The sequence below is a fragment of the Elaeis guineensis genome, chromosome 16 (genome assembly GCF_000442705.2).
Source record: "Elaeis guineensis isolate ETL-2024a chromosome 16, EG11, whole genome shotgun sequence".
Classification (NCBI taxonomy): Eukaryota; Viridiplantae; Streptophyta; class Magnoliopsida; order Arecales; family Arecaceae; genus Elaeis; species Elaeis guineensis.
In genome coordinates this window covers 33017002-33035745 of record NC_026008.2, presented here as the reverse complement: position 1 = coordinate 33035745, position 18744 = coordinate 33017002, and the positions used below count along the sequence as shown (strand labels likewise).

Sequence of the window (18744 nt, the reverse complement as noted above, 5' to 3'; positions counted from 1 at the left end):
CTGAGGGCCGTACTGCGCCGACCCGACACATCCGGACGACTCGCTAAGTGGGCAATGAAGCTTAGCGAGTTCGACATTCAGTACCGACCGAGGCCTGCCTTGAAGGCTCAGGTCTTGGCCGACTTCATCGCTGAATGCCCGACGACCGACCGAAGGTCGGGAGCTGAAGGCCCGGCACGAGATTCGGTCTCTGAGCCAGACCCGATCTCCACCTGGGTACTTCACATCGACGGGGCCTCCAACGCTCAGGGAAGCGGGGCCGGGCTCCTGCTCACGAACTCGGATGGGGTAGTCACCGAATACGCCCTCCGGTTCGACTTCAAGGCCTCCAACAATCAAGCCGAATACGAGGCACTCCTCGCGGGCTTGAGGATGGCGAAGGAACTGGGCGTCGACAGCCTCCGGGCATTCTCCGACTCTCAGCTGATCGTGGGGCGGAGCGTGCGGTCTCCGACGACCTGCTTGACACGTGCGCACAACAATAACAAAAAGAAATTACCAGAACAAAACAAAGACCGAGAGAACATCTAGTTAATCGATCAAAGATAGAAATATCACAGCAGCATTCGAAACACTAACCACATTTCCCCAGAAGAACACAGATATTATTATTTTCGAAAAATTATAACTTTCTTATCTAGATGAATCAAACCGAAATTTAAAGGGAAGGAAGAAGATGATTTGCAACTGGATGAGACACATTTCTCTAGGGTTGCTGCTGGGAATCGATGTATCCGGCGTCAACCAGAACCTTCTCCCTCTTGGCGAGCTCAATGTCCTGGTCCACCATCATCTTGACCAGCTCCTGGAACCCGACTTTGGGTTTCCACCCAAGCACCTTCCTCGCCTTGGACGAATCCCCCTTCAAGCTATCGACCTCCGCCGGGCGGAAGTACCGCTTGTCGATCACAACATGGTCCTTCCAGTCGAGCCCGACATACCCGAAGGCCGCCTCGAGGAACTCCTGCACAGTGTGAGACTCCTCGGTGGCAACGACGTAGTCGCCGGGCTCGTCCTGCTGCAGCATGAGCCACATAGCCTCGACGTAGTCCCCGGCGAACCCCCAGTCCCTCGCGGCCGAGAGATTGCCGAGGAAAAGCTTGGTCTGGAGGCCGACGCGGATCCGGCCGACGGCGCGGGTGATCTTGCGGGTGACGAAGTTCTCCCCGCGGCGGGGGCTCTCGTGGTTGAAGAGGATGCCGTTACAGGCGAAGAGACCGTAGGCCTCGCGGTAGTTGACGGTGTACCAGTGGGCGGCGACCTTGGCGGCGGCGTAAGGGGAGCGAGGGTGGAAGGGGGACGATTCTGACTGGGGCGGGGGGGTGGAGCCGAACATCTCGGAGGATCCGGCCTGGTAGTAGCGGATGGGCTTGCCGGAGGAGGAGGTGGAGCGGACGGCTTCGAGGAGGCGGAGGGCGCCGGTGGCGACGACGTCGGCGGTGTAGTCGGGGATCTCGAAGGAGACGGCGACATGGGATTGGGCGGCGAGGTTGTAGACCTCATCGGGGAGGAGGACGTCGACCCAGCGGCGGAGGGAGGAGGCGTCGGAGAGGTCGGCGTAGTGGAGCTTCATGCGGGCCTTGGAGGAGTTGTGGGGGTCCACGTAGAGGTGGTCCAGCCGGGCGGTGTTGAAGTTGGACGACCGCCGGATCAGGCCGTGGACTTCGTAGCCTTTGCCGAGGAGGAATTCGGTCAGGTAGGAGCCGTCCTGCCCGGTGATGCCGGTGATCAGCGCCACCTTCCGCCGCTCCGGCACCGCCGCCGGGATCGAGGAGGGGGCCAATGGGCCGTTGTTGGATTCGGATCCGGCGGCGCTCGCGGAGTCGGAGGACGCCATTGGGATATTTTCTTTTTGCTTCCCCTAATCCAGATCTGGAGGAGGGTGGTGGGGATGGGGTTTAGATCTGGGAGGGATGGGGTTTAGATCTGGGAGGGATGGGGGGTTTTATGGAAACGCGGCGTGTGGGGAGACGTGGAGGGATGGACTTTCCCTCTGTAAAATTTACGAGGGGGAGATGGGAATGCAAGGGAGCAGAGAGAGGGGGTCAACCCGGGGAACCACCAAGCGTATTTCCGCCATAAGTGAAGGTGGGGCGGGGGGCGCATAGGGGATACACGTGGCGGCTCGGTATACGGTGATGCTTTTCGTGCGAATATGTTGAGGGATGGGAGGAAATTTTATTTTTCTTTTTAGGAAAGCAGACTTCGGTTACATACAGTAGCATATGTGCAATCAAACATGGTACGTTAATTAATGTTAGATACAAGCAGGGAGATAATAGGTGACGCAAAAGAGGTGACGCTAGGTAGGTGAGTATAAATACAATATAACAGAAGTTGCAGCAGACTTGCGACATCAGACATACAAAGTTCAGAACACAACGAGATCCATGATTGATATGATCATAGGGCACCCGGAGTAATAGAGATATCAGGGACCAAAAATAATGGAGGAAACCTATGGGCAATGGGGATGTGAGGAAATTGTTTGGGATTCCCAATGCGCAAAACCGTGTAAGCATGAGTCTCTAAATCTCTACTATTTTAACAACAATGCAAAGATTCGGATTGCATTAACATCAATTATTGTTTCAAGAATTATGTAGGTAGATGGAATGAAGCAGTTGGAGTTTGGGGTGTAAATAGGTCGAGTCAGACCCTATCATGAGTGACTTCGATCCGATCCATTTCTTGATCAGATTTTAATATTGGATTCGGATCCAGATCCAATTTAATAGAAGATCAGATCGGATCCATGATCAAAAATTTTGCTATACTAGATCATTTGAATTGGATTGGATCCATGTATAATCAGTTTTCAATCAAAAAAATTCAAATCCAGTTCGAATAAAATTCGTATGATCGACCAACATATAAGAAATTACGATAAAAGAAAACAAACATTATTTTACTTTGATTATTAATTTATAAGCAATCTATAATTTTTAATCACTAGATTTCAATCATTATTTAAGAAAATTTTAACACTAAATTTCACAAATGAATGGATGCTATCAAATATTATAATGACTTTGATACATTGCTATCAAAAACTAACTAAAATATAACTATAATCTAGAAAAAAAATGAATATAAAAAACCAACATGAAGATCGTATCCAGTTTTTCGCAAAATCTCTATCTTTTCTTGACAACTGAAATATTCTTTCCACTTTTGGTACAGTATTTATTTCATAATCCAAGTAAATAAATCATAACAAATAAATATATTGATAATCTTCCTCTTGATAGCATGTACAAGATAAATATAATATATACTATCAGTTGGTAGAGACCAATAATCTAAACATAAATATAATTCTCAGATTCTCATAGTCAAATTGAGCAAAATTATATAACAAATAACAATGTTACAAAAGCATTTAGAATTTTAATCCTATTCTATTTGCTCTATAGTTTAGATGTTGAATTCAATATTGAATTCGGATTGGGTCGAGTTGGATCCGAATTTAATAAATCTGACCCAACATGAAAACTTGAATTGGTTTAATTTTAAAATCTGATACGACTCTGTGAATCTTTTAAAATGGATAGAATCGAATTAGATCGGACCATGGATCAATCCAATCCATTTACAACTTTAGTTGGAGTGCTTTGTGAACTATGAAAAAGATGGGAGAAAGTAGTTGAAGTGCTCTGAGATTCATAGGAGATGCAATCCGATGGTTGGTCTCATGAAAAAAGAATAATAGTTCCTTTGCGCGAAATATACAACCTGATCCCGAGTTTCAAAACTTCTGATTCGCCCACAGATTAGAGAAGATCTTGATTTTTGTGAATAGAAATTTGTTCTCTTCTGTCCTAATTTCTATGGTCTTTTTTTTTTATTTATTTAATGTGCAGACTTTCATGATAAAGCTACAGGGCTCAATCATGATTTTTTTGAAAAAAAATATAATGTTGTACAGCATGAGGGGGTTCGCGCAATTCACGGAGTAAATGAGAAACGGGATTGTGATACGAAGGCCCAATTCATTTATGCACCATGGAAGTGGAGCATTTTCGGCGTCCACTTTTGGCCTTATATCATTTTTTTCTAAATGCAATAGTTTTATTATTCCAAGGAGCTAAGTCTATGCCATTGAATTTTGTTTGTGACTCAATTGTCTTTATGTAGCTGGACCTTTAAAATCAACTCCATACCTTTCTATTTTCTTAATCACGTGCATCACATGTGCCAAGTTCTAGTATGTGGATCATCAAAAGATTTTATGAATCTTATGTATTGCCCAATCTTGATAGAAGATTGTACCATCATAGTGCATGTATAGTCATGAACTATATTACATTGAACAAGCATTGATACTCACTCCATTAATTAAGAAAATAATACCATGTCTTACTTTTTTGCAGTTATTCACAAGAAAACATAAAAAAAAAAAAATACAATAGAAGGTCCTGATATTGGAAGCATAAATGAGACCCTGTTATGGTCCATCTAAAAAATATTTTTCCTAGAAGATGGCTGATTTTTTATCAAAAGAAAGAAAAGAAGTTTCAGCCTCGGCTCATGAATACTAATTTTTACTCCTATTGTCATTAATTCACTTTTATTATGCATCATAATCCACTTATATTATGAATCATTCTGAGTCAAAAGGTAGCAAGTTGTCCTTTGAGATTTGAGTCACTCAATTGGTGAGAGAGTTCAGTCCCCATGGGGTGAGCTTGACCCTTCAGCATTGAGTATCGTTAGTTCGCGAAATCAATCAATCACCCTTTTTTTTTTTGTTCAAACGAAGAGGTTTAGCAATCACTCATATGAAGTACAAATAAACACATCAACATCCTTGATTTTTTTTTTAAAAAAAAATATTTTTTTATCTTTTTATTAATTATCTTAATTTGTATTGCTGCCAGGTGCTGAGGAGGAGAAATCCGCTTATCTTGCTTCATGGATATCAGAAATCCTTGTGCACGCCATAGCAATGCACCTTAGAGATATCTTTCTAATTCACATGCTTGTACCCAGTTTGGTCCTTCTGCCAAGGTGGTTCCCTTCCTTAACTCTAGAGTTAAGACCACACTGGTCCCATGTAGTCGCACTCATTCCAGCTATCAGCAGTTGTCTTCAGCTGGAAGTTAGGTTAATAGCAACTGATGCAAGCGAGAATGAAAGCACATTCTAGTTAGAAGTCGCTGAAATGACTCCATCATGCCACATAAAATCTCTAGATGCACGCACCGTTCAACCTCTTCCATGGACGCGTAGAAAGGTATAGGTTGCTACTGTGAAAAACATACTGGCGTATATTTAGTCTTGCACCGGTTAAATATTAGATAAATCTTAGATGCTTATAAACAAAAAAAGGAAAACACAAATGATACCTTATTGCTAGTGTTTTTAAATAAGGTCTTAGGCATAAGAGAAAATTTGACTCATGACAAACCTAAATTAGAAGATACTGTAGCATAAGCCTATTGAGACTGATTATGATATTTATGATTAAATTTGAATGAATTTACATCCTTCTGATGAAAACATCAAGGCCTAAGCAAAAGGAGTGTGTGATATAGAGTCAAGGAACCAAACAATACCTATGATATTAATGAATCATGCTAATATAAGAAGCTAGTCCTATATCTGCACCCTTTTAGGGTGTTATAGTGAGCACAAGGCTTTCAAACATTGGACATTTTGCTGCACAATCATGTCTGGCTGCATTCAAACTGATAAGCGTAATAGAGGAAGAGAGGAAATTTGTGTCTTTGAATTGCATATGAATTTTGTGTATGCACAGGTACAAGGTTATATATATATATATATATATATATATATATACCGTAACCATAACAAATTTTGGTTATCATAACAACTCTTGGTTATGATAATATTTTGTTAGCATGACATTAATCAACTCAATTAGTATAATGTTAACCAACTTTGCTATATTAACACCTCCCCCTTCTCAAACTCTAGAGACTTGTCTGGTGGACAGAAAGTGGAGGGGAAAGGCATTTCCTGGGAAGTAGATAAGGGCTTTCTTATTTGGTTGAAGTTTTAAGAGAAGAGAAAGTAGAAAAAAATTTTATATAGAAAGTCACTTCTCACATTTCATGAGAAGTGAAAATTCATAAGGGAGGTGGATTTTAGCACTTCTCATAAGATAGGAAGTGGTGCTATTTTGTTCTTTTCCAAAATATCCTTTTAGATCAACGCCTAAGATTTTGTAAAATATCAATAGATGATTATAATAAAATATTAAATAATAATATTATATTATATTAATATTATCTTAATATTTATATGAATATAATATTAATATTATAATATTTATTATATTTTAATATTATTTTAATATTTCTATTAATATAATATTTCTATTAATATTAATATTATATTAATATATATTAGTATTATATTAACACAATAAATTGTTATGGTCTAATATTATATTATAATATATTATACTTATATTAATATAAATATTATATTAATATTTATATAAAGTTTAGAAGGAAAAAGATATGATCTTATATTTACTAAAGATATAATAGATATTTTACATAGTTTTTTTTAAGAAAGGTACTCAACTAAATATAAGCTACTCTGCAATAAATCACTTTTTTCTGATCAACCAAATATGCCTAAATTCTATTCCTAAAAAATAACTTCTCAGAAAGTCACTTCCTGGAAGTTACTTCATGGGAAGAAAAATTTTTTTCATGAACCAAACAAATCCTAGATAGTATGTAGAAGCCAACTTGAATTTGAAAACTTAATCTCAAAAATGCCTGGGTGGATAAGACTTGATGAAGATACTTACAATTTGGATAGGGAAGCAATATAGCAAATTCTATACAATACCATAGTAATTATGTCAGCAAATAAAATGACAATCTATGTAAATATATCTAATATGCTCATAAAAAATACTATTATAAGCAATCTGAATGGTACTATAATTATGATAATAAAGAGTGGTAGTATATGATAAGTGACTCCTATATCCTCTAGCAATCATATGAACCAGAGAAGTTTATCTATAGTATCAGCAATCGCTAGGGCTGGAAGTAGGCTCGAGTCGGTCCGAGGCTTATCAAGCTGAGCTGGCTTCGGGCCGGATTACGGACTCAGTTCGAAACTATTCAGGCTGGGCTTGGATCAAAAAATAGGGTCTATTTTACTTTCAAACCAGGCTCGGGCCTACCTTTGGCCCGACCCAGACCCAGCTCAGGCCCGAGCCCGAATTTTAGCTTGATTATGGTCTGAATTTTAAGGCTTCTATCCGGTATAATTCCATCGTTCAATCTTCCTTCCGAGTCTCAATTTTTTTCCATCAATGTCTCGTCTCGAAGAGCCCTAGCCCTGTTCGTCGATCATTACCGTCCTCACTCCCGATCCTCCCTGCTCTTCCGTCGACCGTCGATCTCCATCGTCCTCTCCTCTCGATCTTCAGCAGCATCGAGCTCCCCCCTCAAATCTCCTGCAGGTGCTCTCCTTTCCATAGATCCACCTTCATTGTGCCTATTCTCCTCTGAATCGTCGCTCTCTCGAATCTCGACTGTCACTCCCAAGCCTCCCGTCTCCCTCCGATCGTCACTCCCAAGCCCCGTTTCCCTCCGACCGCCGCTCCCAAGCCCCACCGCCCAGTGTCCCTCCATCGCCTCGACCTCTCCTAGAGAGTCCGACAAGCTTTTCGACGGTGTCGGCGAGGCTTGCGGCCGGTCTCGTCACCCACGCCAGTCTCGACCACAGTCACCGCCGTCTGACTCCTCACCGCTCATGCTCACACGCTTGAGATGGGCATCATCTTCATCGAAATCGATGACGCCACCCAGGCCAAGCTCGAGCTCCAGGAGCCAAGAGGTCGTCGTCGGAGACCTAACAGGCATCGTCGTCGTCGACTCGTCGTGGCTAGCCACCAGAATGGGTTAGGGCTTATAGGGTTTTAGATTTTTTTTAAAATTTTTTTAACAGGAAATCGAGAGTGATGTTGGCGGTGGGCCAGCCCAATCTGTTCGGGCCAGGCTCGGGCCTGGGTCTTTTAAAAATTTTTGGATCTAAATCCGGTCCGAAGCTCGATAAAAAATTTTGGACTGGGCTCGAGCTGGGGTCTGGCACGGTCCAGTCTGGCCCACTTCCAATCCTAGCAATCGCCCTTTAATTAGTCTTAGTATCAAACCTAGAGAGAATAGTTGGCTTCTTACTATGCTAAAAGATGGGAGGTCATCCAAAGGAAAATAATAGCCTATTGAAGAACAATTTTTAGGAGGATCACTAGCCCAAACTAGCATCAGAGTAAGCATGTAGGGGTAAGAAAGAATTGACAATAAAATACAACCATGAAACAAAGTACTTTTGGCATAGCATAGAATGTGCAGAGTAGCTGCATAACGAGTCAATCGAGGAGCTATTATAAACTTACTGGTGATATGAGTAGCATAAGCTATACTAGGATGAGTAATTGTGAGATATACAAGACTACCAACTAACTACCATGAATAGTATTAGAAAGAGAAGTTCCATAGATGAGTGTTAATTTGGCATAGTCAAGAAGTATAGAGGCAATGTTATTATATATTAATCCAGCTCTAAAAATAAGATTTGATGCATACTTGACTTGTGATAAATAATACCTATCAAAGGATTAATATAATCTTAAAATCTAAAACGTAACTTAGGGTGCGTTTGATTATATTTTTTGATTTTTAATTTTTAAAAAATATTTTTTATTTTTTTTTTAATTTTTGTTATTGATTAAAAATAAAAAAATAAAAAGTATGTTTGATAACTATGTTGCTATAAAGCAAAAAGCAACATTTGGGGACGGCAGGTGAAGAGCTCGATAAGAGAGAAGGATTCGGAAAGAGAGAGAAGGAGGTGGGGAGATGAAGAGCTCGACGAAAGAGAAGAGTTCGAGCTCTTTACTTTTTTGGTTTGGTGTTTTAGATGTGGGAAAATAAAAAAAGTAGAAAAGCAAGTTTTGGAAAGTAAAATTTTTTTGCTTTGCATATAAAGTAATTATTTTTATTTTTTTTTATTTTTTACTTTTTATTTTTCAGAATGTTACCAAATATTACTTTTTAATTTTTATTTTTTAAAAATTAAAAAGTAAAAAAAATATTCTTTTAATGGCTAACTAAATGCATCCTTAGTGATTTCAAGTCTTTAATTTTAAATCTTGACTAAGATAATATTTGAAGTGAACTTTCCCCCTACTCACTAACATTTAATTCATCCTGCCCCTTTTTTTCTTGGATTGGATATCCAATTGTTAACAAAATCTAAATATCATGCGCATTGGAATAATAGGTTGCTGTTATGGTTTTGGGTCTAAATTTTATTCTCTACTTAGCCAGGATTTGGTCATGTTCGGGTTGGGTTATAAAAAATATTATAACATCCATCAAGTCTTTGGGTCATGTTTGAGTATAAATTATGATTCTATTAGAGATCAAACATGTATCTTGAACGATTAATCAAGTTAAAACATTCATACTTTGAGAAATTAATCTATAATATATCCAAAAATTAAATCATGACCAACAAGCACTTAATAGTTAACCATATAATGATACTTAACCAAAAAAATAAAAAGATATTACTTAATTTTAAAGTTAATTGCAAATACTCGAACATATTCTCGCATGTGATAATTTTTACTCTTCTCATCCCATTAAGTTTTAAAATAAGAATCTCATGTACTAAGAGATTGGCACTTGGAGGATATATAATTCAAACTAATGCTGTTCACATATAAATAACCTGTTAATTAATTGGGATCGGGTTTGGGTCCATCTAAAAGCCCTAACGGGTCTAGGTTATGACGGGTCTGTGGATCGGAGTGAGATTGGATCTCACTTAGAACCGTTGGTTAGATAGATTTGTTTGGGTCCAACTTGAGCTCGACCCGTTTATAGGCCTCGGAATTTTCCTTTATTAACCAGCACTCGAGAAACTTCTAATCTTGAAAGTGGGGGTAATTTGGTCTTGTCGCCAGACCGTGGTGATCAGGTTCTTCAAAGCAGCGCGCGGCCGGTGGAGCTTCGGTCGGTGGAGAGAGCGAGAGCGAGTGCGAGGTCTCCAAATTCCCAATGGCGGACGACGATTACAACGACATGGACATGGGGTTCGTCGCCTGCCCTTTCCCTCTATCTCTCTTCTACTTCCAGTAGTCTGAGGGTTTGGTTTTACTTTCGGGGATTCGTCGAGGTTTTTAGTATGGTTTTTAAAAGATTTCCTGACTCTCTGCACGCGACTTCCTTCCTCGATCTATTCGATGTAAGATATTTCTTCTTAATTTGTTGTTTTGGTAGATGGAGTATTAGAAAAGGGGATTACAGCTTTAGCATTAGGAGTGGCATATATTTGGGGTACAGGATTTAGTTAAGTGCATGCATGGAAAACTTGAAACTCTTGATTTATACATGATTTTTGCAGAAGGAAAAGCGAGTTATGAGGCCCGATATCTAATTAGGAATATTCATCTTGTTATTTCTCTTTCTTTCATTTTATGATCTTCAGTTCAGACTTTAGCAAATTGAGTGTTGGTTTAAATATTTCAGCTTGAAGTTTCGAAACTTCCATGTCAAGTCGACACATTTTCATCATGATTTGGCTCGAGAATAACTTAGTTTTAATGTAATTTGGTTCAGTGGTGAAATAGGGTTCTTGGGGATGGAAAGATCGTTTGAAGATCTCCATTAAGAGGGCGAATGTTGATGAGGTCATTCGGAAGGAACACAACTTTGACTTATTAGTGATGCAGAGCAATGTAGGAACATTATTTGCATGTAGCCCAGTGGAACATTAATAGCGCCATTTGGTTTGGTTTTTTTTACCAAGTAACCACAAATCAGTAGGAAAGTTTTCTATTGAGTTCTGTTGTTTTCGAGGTCAAGTCTTAAAGAAGATTTAAGCGAAGATCCTGCAAGCTGGGCGAATAATTGGCATGCTTGGTTGGGGAGAGCTGGACTCTGGAATGGAAAAGGAAATGCGTGACTCCCCTTCCAGCCATTTAGTTGGGGGAGTTCCATTTTCATTCCGATTGTAGGGGGGAATGGGAATGCCCCAATCCCCTAAAATCTAGTCTCTTCTCTCCTCTAGTATTCCAATTCGATTTTGATTCTAGTCATGAACCAAACATGTTGGGGGATATGGCACTTCTAATTCCTATTCCAATCCATTCCGATTCCAATTCTGGTCATGAACCAAACGCACAATAAGTTTTAATATATTCAGGAGTGGATGATTATCGTTAAAGATGAGCAACAACTGTTGCCTCATAATAAGTACTGAAATTCTGTGTGGAATCATGAATATAGTAAGACTCCAAAAAAAAAAAAAAAGATGAATTCTTGCTGCTGCATGAAGAAATGAGAGTGTGTCACTTCTCATAACCTTTGTGAGGGAAGTTGGTCAAGCATGATCAGTAACTGGTGAATGACATTGAATGAAAAAAAAAATGAAATATTGTGCAATGTGATGCAAGGACCATTGTTGAAGTTTTGGTGTTCAGAATTGTTCAATTAGTAAAAGGTTAAAAAAAAAAAAGAGAATAAAGGGATATCCTCTTTTCCTGATATTTTTATGGTGATATTTTGATGACTTTGATATCTCATGGTCCTCATGACATATTCACTATTACTCAGTAAGAACAATTTAATTGATGGCATGCTTGTGTAGTTAATGTTTGACATATCGCTCAATAGAAAAAAAATCCTAAACATATCAGTGCTGTTTGACCACTTAGTAGTCACCTGTTCTTTCTCTAAAATCCTAAGGGAAGTCTATTGTTCTTTCTGTATCTTTTACTTACTTTGCCTACATTTCTTCCTCTTTTTTTCGTTCTTTTATCGCTTTTCTTTTCTCTTGACCTCATTTCTTCACCTTTCTTTCGCAACTTGTTCTTCTTAATATTTTTGTTCCTAAAAAAGAGTTTTCACATTCGAGAAATTGGTTGTAACTTCCCCCCTTCTGTTCTTGTTGTCCTTAAAAAGTTAAGACATCCCATATAACACAAAACAGCCTCTCATGATACATAATACGTAATTGCCAGTACTTTTTTTTTACTGAAACTTAAAAAAAAAAAAAAAAAAGAAACTGAGTGCATTCACCATGAGGGCAATTCAGCTACAATAGTCCACTGGATTTGCAATGAACAGCAGGTGGTTTGGCATGTTCTGTTATGGCCCTTCGCAAAGGATCTGGTTATGGGATGAGACCGAATGGATTCAGAGGAAGAAGAAGATGGTGTGGGTGAAGATGAAGGCTTGGACGAATGGTTGCCCCAATTCCGCTCTATTTTTGCAATGTTTAGAGCTCGTTAAAGGAGAGAGCTCCCAATCTTATGTTAAACACAAAGTGTTTATTTTAATGGACATTCAACAACTTCCATTGCAATTGATACGGTCCTATATATACAATGAGATAGCTACTGGTTTGCCCCCTTTAACTAACAACGCGGGAAGCATTACCTCCACAACTAAGAAGGAAACTGAACACAAAAGTAGTGGCTGCTAACATGTTTGCCACTATGCTAGTGGGCCTAAAGACATGAAAAACTGAACAAAGAGTAACTTCTAATTGCCAGCTGTTTGTAACTGCTAATTGCCAATTGTTCTTCCTCCCAGAGTTGAACTCCTTTGCTTCTGGGTGTATACAACCCCTTTAAACCTGCCTGAATTGTTGCCTGTATCATGTTCATCCTTGTTTGAGGGATAAGCAACTCCTTTCACACTGTGCATGTTTACTATCTCTCCTACCTATCATGAGGCCAATCAGGTTGGCTGGTTGGCTAGTGGGTTTTGCTTCATTGTTGACATCGTCTTACATGGGCTGGGAAACTTCCACCCAATCTTTTGAAATTTGTATTATTCAGGGATGCATCTGCCATCGAAACCACAGAACACTCTTAATTTAATAGGACTCTTACAAGCACTTTATTTTTTTAAGGAAGTGCTTATTTTACTTTAAAGTTGCAAAAGAACTTGTTTTAAGCATATTTGGCACCCTTAATGCAAGTGAAAGGATATGTTACTGGCTATTTTATTATTTATCTGCATTTATTTTTGTTTTCTTTTTTGTTTGTGGGGGGGGTGTCCTTTCTCTTTTATAAAGAAAGGGAACATTATCTGAACCAAGAGTATTTACTAAAAAAAGCATGCATTGATGGGACATGGCAGCAAAGGTGGAGTTCAGCATGTGAGTGATCCAACACATGCAACTAATCTAAAAGGCAGGAATATTAGATGTTAGATTGCTTCTATCGATATGTGAGATGGATAATTGTTATATGATTTGGATTTGTTTATTGCTTATATGCCAATTGTCAATGCGTTCCACTTTTTGTGATGTAGTTCTTTCTTTCTAATACAAGAGTAGAGCGATATAAAGATAAAAACATGAGATGTGGACTTCCTAAAGTGGGATATGTATAAAAAAGAGAGAAAAAGATCGACACAGATCTAGAAGATATAGTTTCTTATCTTGAGAGAAGTAATGATTTCATTTCCTGACCTATAATCCATTTTAATTTCTTATTTGTTACATGGACATCTACCTCCAACTTTGAAATCTATTGAAGTCGGATGTCTATCATGCACTTGAATGCAAAGTTCACTATCTCGATACCGGATCTCGTATCGGTGAAATGCCACTATAGTGTTGGTACGCAATACGCCACGGTTGTATCAGTAGAGGATGGTTCGGCATACCAGTATAGTACGGTATGGTCCGTATTGTCGATATGGGGCAGTATGGCAAACTATGCTTGGATGCTTGTCAAACTCTTTAGTTGCACATCTAAAGACTAGTGGAGAGTCAAACATCCAACAATGAGTTTGACCACCATAATGATTTTAGAAGTGAGCTTTGGTTTCTAGAGATTGGCCAAAAATGTAGGCATAAAGTAACTTTTGCAATGTCACTTTTCAATCCCTTGGCTGATTGGGAGCATTTGTTGTGGAACATGTATATTGGAAGACCTTAATAAATGTCTCTTAATATATGCTTTTATACAATATCTAAAGAAATAAAAATCATGTATAATTTAGTTAAACATTTTTTATGTGGCCGCATATCTCCTTTCTTTTATCGTGCCAAGTTAGACTATTGGACGTCAAAATCTGATTCTTGTGTCTGTTTACATGAAAGTTTCTTCCTCCTGGATTCTTAACTATTGGATGTTACATGAATGGTTAGATAAGAGTGGAGCAGCAAAGAGCATGGAGTTGCTTGGTCATAAGGTTTAAATCTTAGACCAGATATTGGCCTATGGCTGCCTGTATCATCACTTAGAGATATGATTTATTTGATATCTTGGTATATTACATAGGCTAATACGAACTGTTATGCTTCAAAATATTGGTCGATACAGTATCAAAATATAGGTTGATATCTCCTAATCACACGATTGCATTTCTAAATCTGTTTTTAGTTTTTAGTTACTAACAAATGGCTTAATATAGCAATTATTCTCTGATTTACTATAGTTGCTGAGATGTTAGCATCTCAAAAGTTCCTAGAACTCTGGCTGAGAGCCCAGAATGTCTACTTTCAATTTTTGTCTAGAGTTTCCATAATAGCTGCGGGAAAGTGAGATGTCAGTCTATCTTGGTCTTGTCCACATACCAAGATGGCCAAATTCTCAGAGCTTATAACTTGCTTGGGCAATTGAGACATTGCTTAAGAGTTTGCATTATATATGTAGAGACTCTTTCAAGTTATTTTGGTTCTCACCAGCATCATGATTGAGAGCTAAAATCATTCTGGCCGAGGTGCTTGAAGCAGTTGTCCTCATCATACAAGTTTTCATTTGTATCTCGGGTTTTTCTTCTAATGTTTGGTGCCATCTGGATTTCATATGCTCGAAAACCTTATTTCTTTGCTTGTTGATTCCTGAATTTCTTCAAGGCTTTGATCAATGAATGGGAAAAGCAGCATCAAGTTGTCTTTTGGATAATTTTACAATCTCTCTTTGAAACCCCATTTTGATTAAATAGCTCAGTTTAGCATCTTTCATGAAAAATGAAAGGTCATGAAAGTGTGGCAAAGCTCATAGTGGCGTCGATCTCAATGATGAACCTAAGTTAATTTGTACGAATGCAGTCATCTTAAAATCTGCCCATTCTTTTCTTCACTATAATCTCAAGCTGGAAATTCAGATGTGGTTGTTTTTCCTACAAGATGCACTTTCTTCACCTTATGTAGAATTCAGAATGCATGCACTTTTTTACAGAACTGAATACATAAACTCAAACAAAGAGAATATGGTATTTGGAGCATCAAATGCTTTATAGTTGTGGTTTCTTCACATCTATTAGAAAGAAGATTTGGGTATGACTATTAACCCATTAGAGTACCTCTGGTTGAGTAGTTCACTATGATGTTGAAGTTAAATATTCCTTGCTTCACATCATTGACCTAAAATGATATCTTCAATTCATCAGTTCTATTTTATTAATATTCATTGTTATTTTACTCCCAACAGTGTATATGGATTTTATCAGTAAACCATTTAGGTGTCTTCTGTTGCAAGTAAATTTAGCAATCATCACAGCTAAGTCATGCTTCTATTATGTGATGTTTGAGAGCATTCAATCCCACTTATTTAGTAAGGTGGTTTCTGCAGGTATGAGGATGAGCCACCAGAGCCTGAGATTGAGGTATGGATATATTGGAAAAAGCACTAAATACAGATTCTCACTTATGTTGAGTTCAAATAAGTGAAGATATTGACTGGTAATTGTACAGGAAGGGGCAGAGAAGGAGGATGCAGATAATAACAATGAAGAAATTCCTGATACCTTTATAGGCACAGAAGCTGAGGAAAAGGAGGAGCAAGCACCAGTGGAACGACCTCGGAGAACTTCGAAGTACATGACCAAGTATGAGCGTGCAAGAATCTTGGGTACACGTGCTCTTCAGATTAGGTTTGCCACCAACACTTGTGTTATAACATTTAAATCTGTGTCCATTGAATATCGGGATATTAAATTTGTTGTGGCATTTGAACTTGATTGAACAGCATGAATGCTCCTGTGATGGTTGAGCTGGAGGGGGAGACTGATCCACTTGAGGTAAGCCCCTTGGTTGAGCAGCAGCACACATACATAGATGTATTACAATGTAATTATTATTTTTTTGCATGATAACATATTTACAAATTCATGATGTACATGCTTTTTGTACCTATTGTTATCATAATCAAACTTTTATACTCACACCAGCTTCCTGATCTTTTGGGCCATGGCAACACCGGCTGGGCCTTATTTGCAAACCCAGTGCATTAGGGGTGGTTGCCAATTGGTGCATGGTACATGACATGCGAAACTATGGTGAGTGAGGTTTCAGGAAATGAAATAGGTGGCAAAAAACACATGTTAAACACATTGGAGGGCACTTGCAAATTGGTTGCAAGTAGTTCCAGCGTTTTTGCCCTTCTTTTATTTCTCTGGTGGTTTCTGAGTATCTTCAGGTGTTAATTTTGTTACTCATGCATTTCTTTGTTTTAAGAAAGAGCGAATTGGATTATTTGGTCAAAACTTTTCCTCAGGAATAGTGGTTTGCACGACGAACTTTCCCCAGAGATTATGAATATGATTGGTTGTTATGTTTAAGGCGACATGAGTATCGAGTTGTGTGGCGCCATATCATGGATAATATTCCTGAATGGCAATTATCACTAATTGCTTTATGAATCTCTTATCAATGTATCGAGAATTAGTGAAGTTCTATGGGGCAACCATTTATGGATAATTGGTTTTAGGTCTGATGATATCGTATCACCTAATCATTGCACCTATGTACCAAAAAGGGGGAAAAAAAAGAAAACAATTATTGCACCTATTATGTGAACTGTTAGAGAAAAGTAAATTACTTCTTGGCTGGAATATCTTTCCTGCCAGTCCTTTTAGATTCCAAATGTCTAAAAAATATTATGCAGATGATTTTTTTTGGACTACTATATATCTGTTAAAAGTTTTTAATTTGTTCACCTGACTCCTGACTTATAATGCCCCAATAGGAGATTACTTTCATGTTCTATATTGACATGCAACCAGCCATACCTCAGTGATCGCAAGCTGACAACCCAGCCTCAGAAGTAGAATGATCCCCGTTTATGGAATAGTATAGTGCAATTTAACATGGTGTTTGCTTGGTTAGTGAATGCTCTCTTCTGACCGGGTAACGGACCTTTTTCTTTTTTTGGTTTTATTTTATTTTTTAGTTGCCATGGTAAGTAGGAATGTTCTCTTATATTGATGGTAGTTGTACACTTTTGTGGTTGCCCATCCATTTTATTCTACATTTGTTTTTCAGATTGCAATGAAGGAACTTAGGGAACGAAAGATTCCTTTCACTATTCGCCGGTACTTACCTGATGGAAGGTACAAATGCTTTTTACTTATTTTTCTGCCTGTGAAATCAAGAGACAGATTATCATAATGAATAATAATATCAAACCATTATGTGACACTTGCAGCTATGAAGACTGGGGAGTTGATGAGCTGATTGTGGAGGACTCTTGGAAAAGGCAAGTGGGTGGCGACTGATGGCAAATACATAGATTGTAGTTACTCTATACAACTTTTGTGGTCTTCATGCGAGAAACTGCTAGCTTCCTCTAGTTTCCAGTGATGGTTTCAGTTCTTTGGATAGATTGATGGCAGATATATTGAAGTAGAAGGCTTTATAGCTAGAAATATACTTGCAATGGTATAACTATGGTGGTTTCAGTTCTATGGATAGGTTGTCAGCTTGCTCTGGTTTCTAGTCTTGGTATGGTACTAAAGTTTGGAGGTTTTGCTCATGGGATCTATTCAAGGACCTTTATGACGTATTTGTAGTCCACTGTTTATCTTTATTTGAAAATTAACACTGCATGTGATCCAACTGGGAACCTCTCCTGAGCTCAGTTGCTACTGGGAGAGGTGCCAACCAGCAATTGAACTAGGTGGATTGAAATGCACTGTATGCTTGTTTTCTCTGATTGCAGTTATTACGGTGTCTCTCCAAATTCGTGTATGGGCTCATGGAGATTAGCACGGTTTACTTAAATAATCTGTTTATGTCAATGAAATTGTGAACATTAAGGATCTGTTTGGATGTTTGGGTCTAAAATTTTATGTGATTCATGGGTTGGATCAAGACAACCAGTTAAATTAGAGCATATTTGGATTATTTTTATAAGAATCAAAAGGATCATTAGAGCTGGCTGGTCTAAATTCCATGTGGAGTAGGGAAATGATGTACTGATTTTTTTTCCCCCCTCCTTATAGGATTGGTGCTGGTCCGCTTTAATAGTTTTCTGGCTTGTTGTAAATATATGTCATATTTAGTCCGATTTAACTGATTGCCTAGGACCAATCAACGAATTTTATAGGATTTTGGATATAGACATCCAAACAGGCTCTAACGAATCTACGTAAGGAATGGGATCTTCTAACGTATGTCCAAATGCCGTTGGACAAATGCGGCTATGGATGATGGTGGGATTAACAGCGTTTGGAAAAGCCCGGGCTCGAATTGCATAGAGATCTTAGATCAATCGTGGTCCCTTGAGCATTCCAATCCTTAAACCTTGCTGTTTGAGAGGGCTGTTCTATTGTGAAATCCATCGGATAGCCTCCCAACCTGTTCCTTGCATATTGTTTACCAATATTTTAAAGTGCGGTCCATTCAATTCTTTGAACAAGTTATGTTCTAGATCCAAAGAGTCTTAGTTTTTCATCGATGAATATTATAACTTTATAATGGTAAATATTCTAGGTTTCAACA

At 38.7% G+C, this 18744-nt stretch overlaps 2 protein-coding genes across 4 annotated transcripts; one reads left to right on the top strand and one right to left on the bottom strand.

The window, feature by feature from the left end:
• Positions 1 to 481: 481 nt before the first annotated feature.
• Positions 482 to 2033, bottom strand: LOC105059412 (GDP-mannose 4,6 dehydratase 1). The gene has a single exon (XM_010942699.4). The coding sequence runs from the start codon at positions 1835 to 1837 to the stop codon at positions 707 to 709; it is 1131 nt and encodes a 376-aa protein (XP_010941001.1). The 5' UTR covers positions 1838 to 2033; the 3' UTR covers positions 482 to 706.
• A 7904-nt stretch (positions 2034 to 9937) lies between these two features.
• LOC105059413 (DNA-directed RNA polymerases II, IV and V subunit 6A) lies at positions 9938 to 17965 on the top strand. Of its 3 annotated transcripts, XR_003798352.2 has the most exons (7): positions 9938 to 10093; positions 15596 to 15629; positions 15718 to 15896; positions 15992 to 16043; positions 16991 to 17151; positions 17287 to 17354; positions 17450 to 17509. XR_003798352.2 is itself a non-coding variant. In XM_010942700.4 (6 exons), the coding sequence occupies exons 1-6, from the start codon at positions 10059 to 10061 to the stop codon at positions 17517 to 17519; spliced, it is 438 nt and encodes a 145-aa protein (XP_010941002.1). In that variant the 5' UTR covers positions 9938 to 10058; the 3' UTR covers positions 17520 to 17965. The 3 variants fall into 3 exon arrangements, 2 of the variants coding, with proteins under 2 accessions (XP_010941002.1, XP_010941003.1); XM_010942700.4 differs by lacking the exon at positions 16991 to 17151 and having other exon boundaries at positions 17450 to 17965; XM_010942701.4 differs by lacking the exon at positions 16991 to 17151 and having other exon boundaries at positions 10017 to 10245; positions 17450 to 17965.
• The last annotated feature ends 779 nt before the right edge of the window (positions 17966 to 18744 follow it).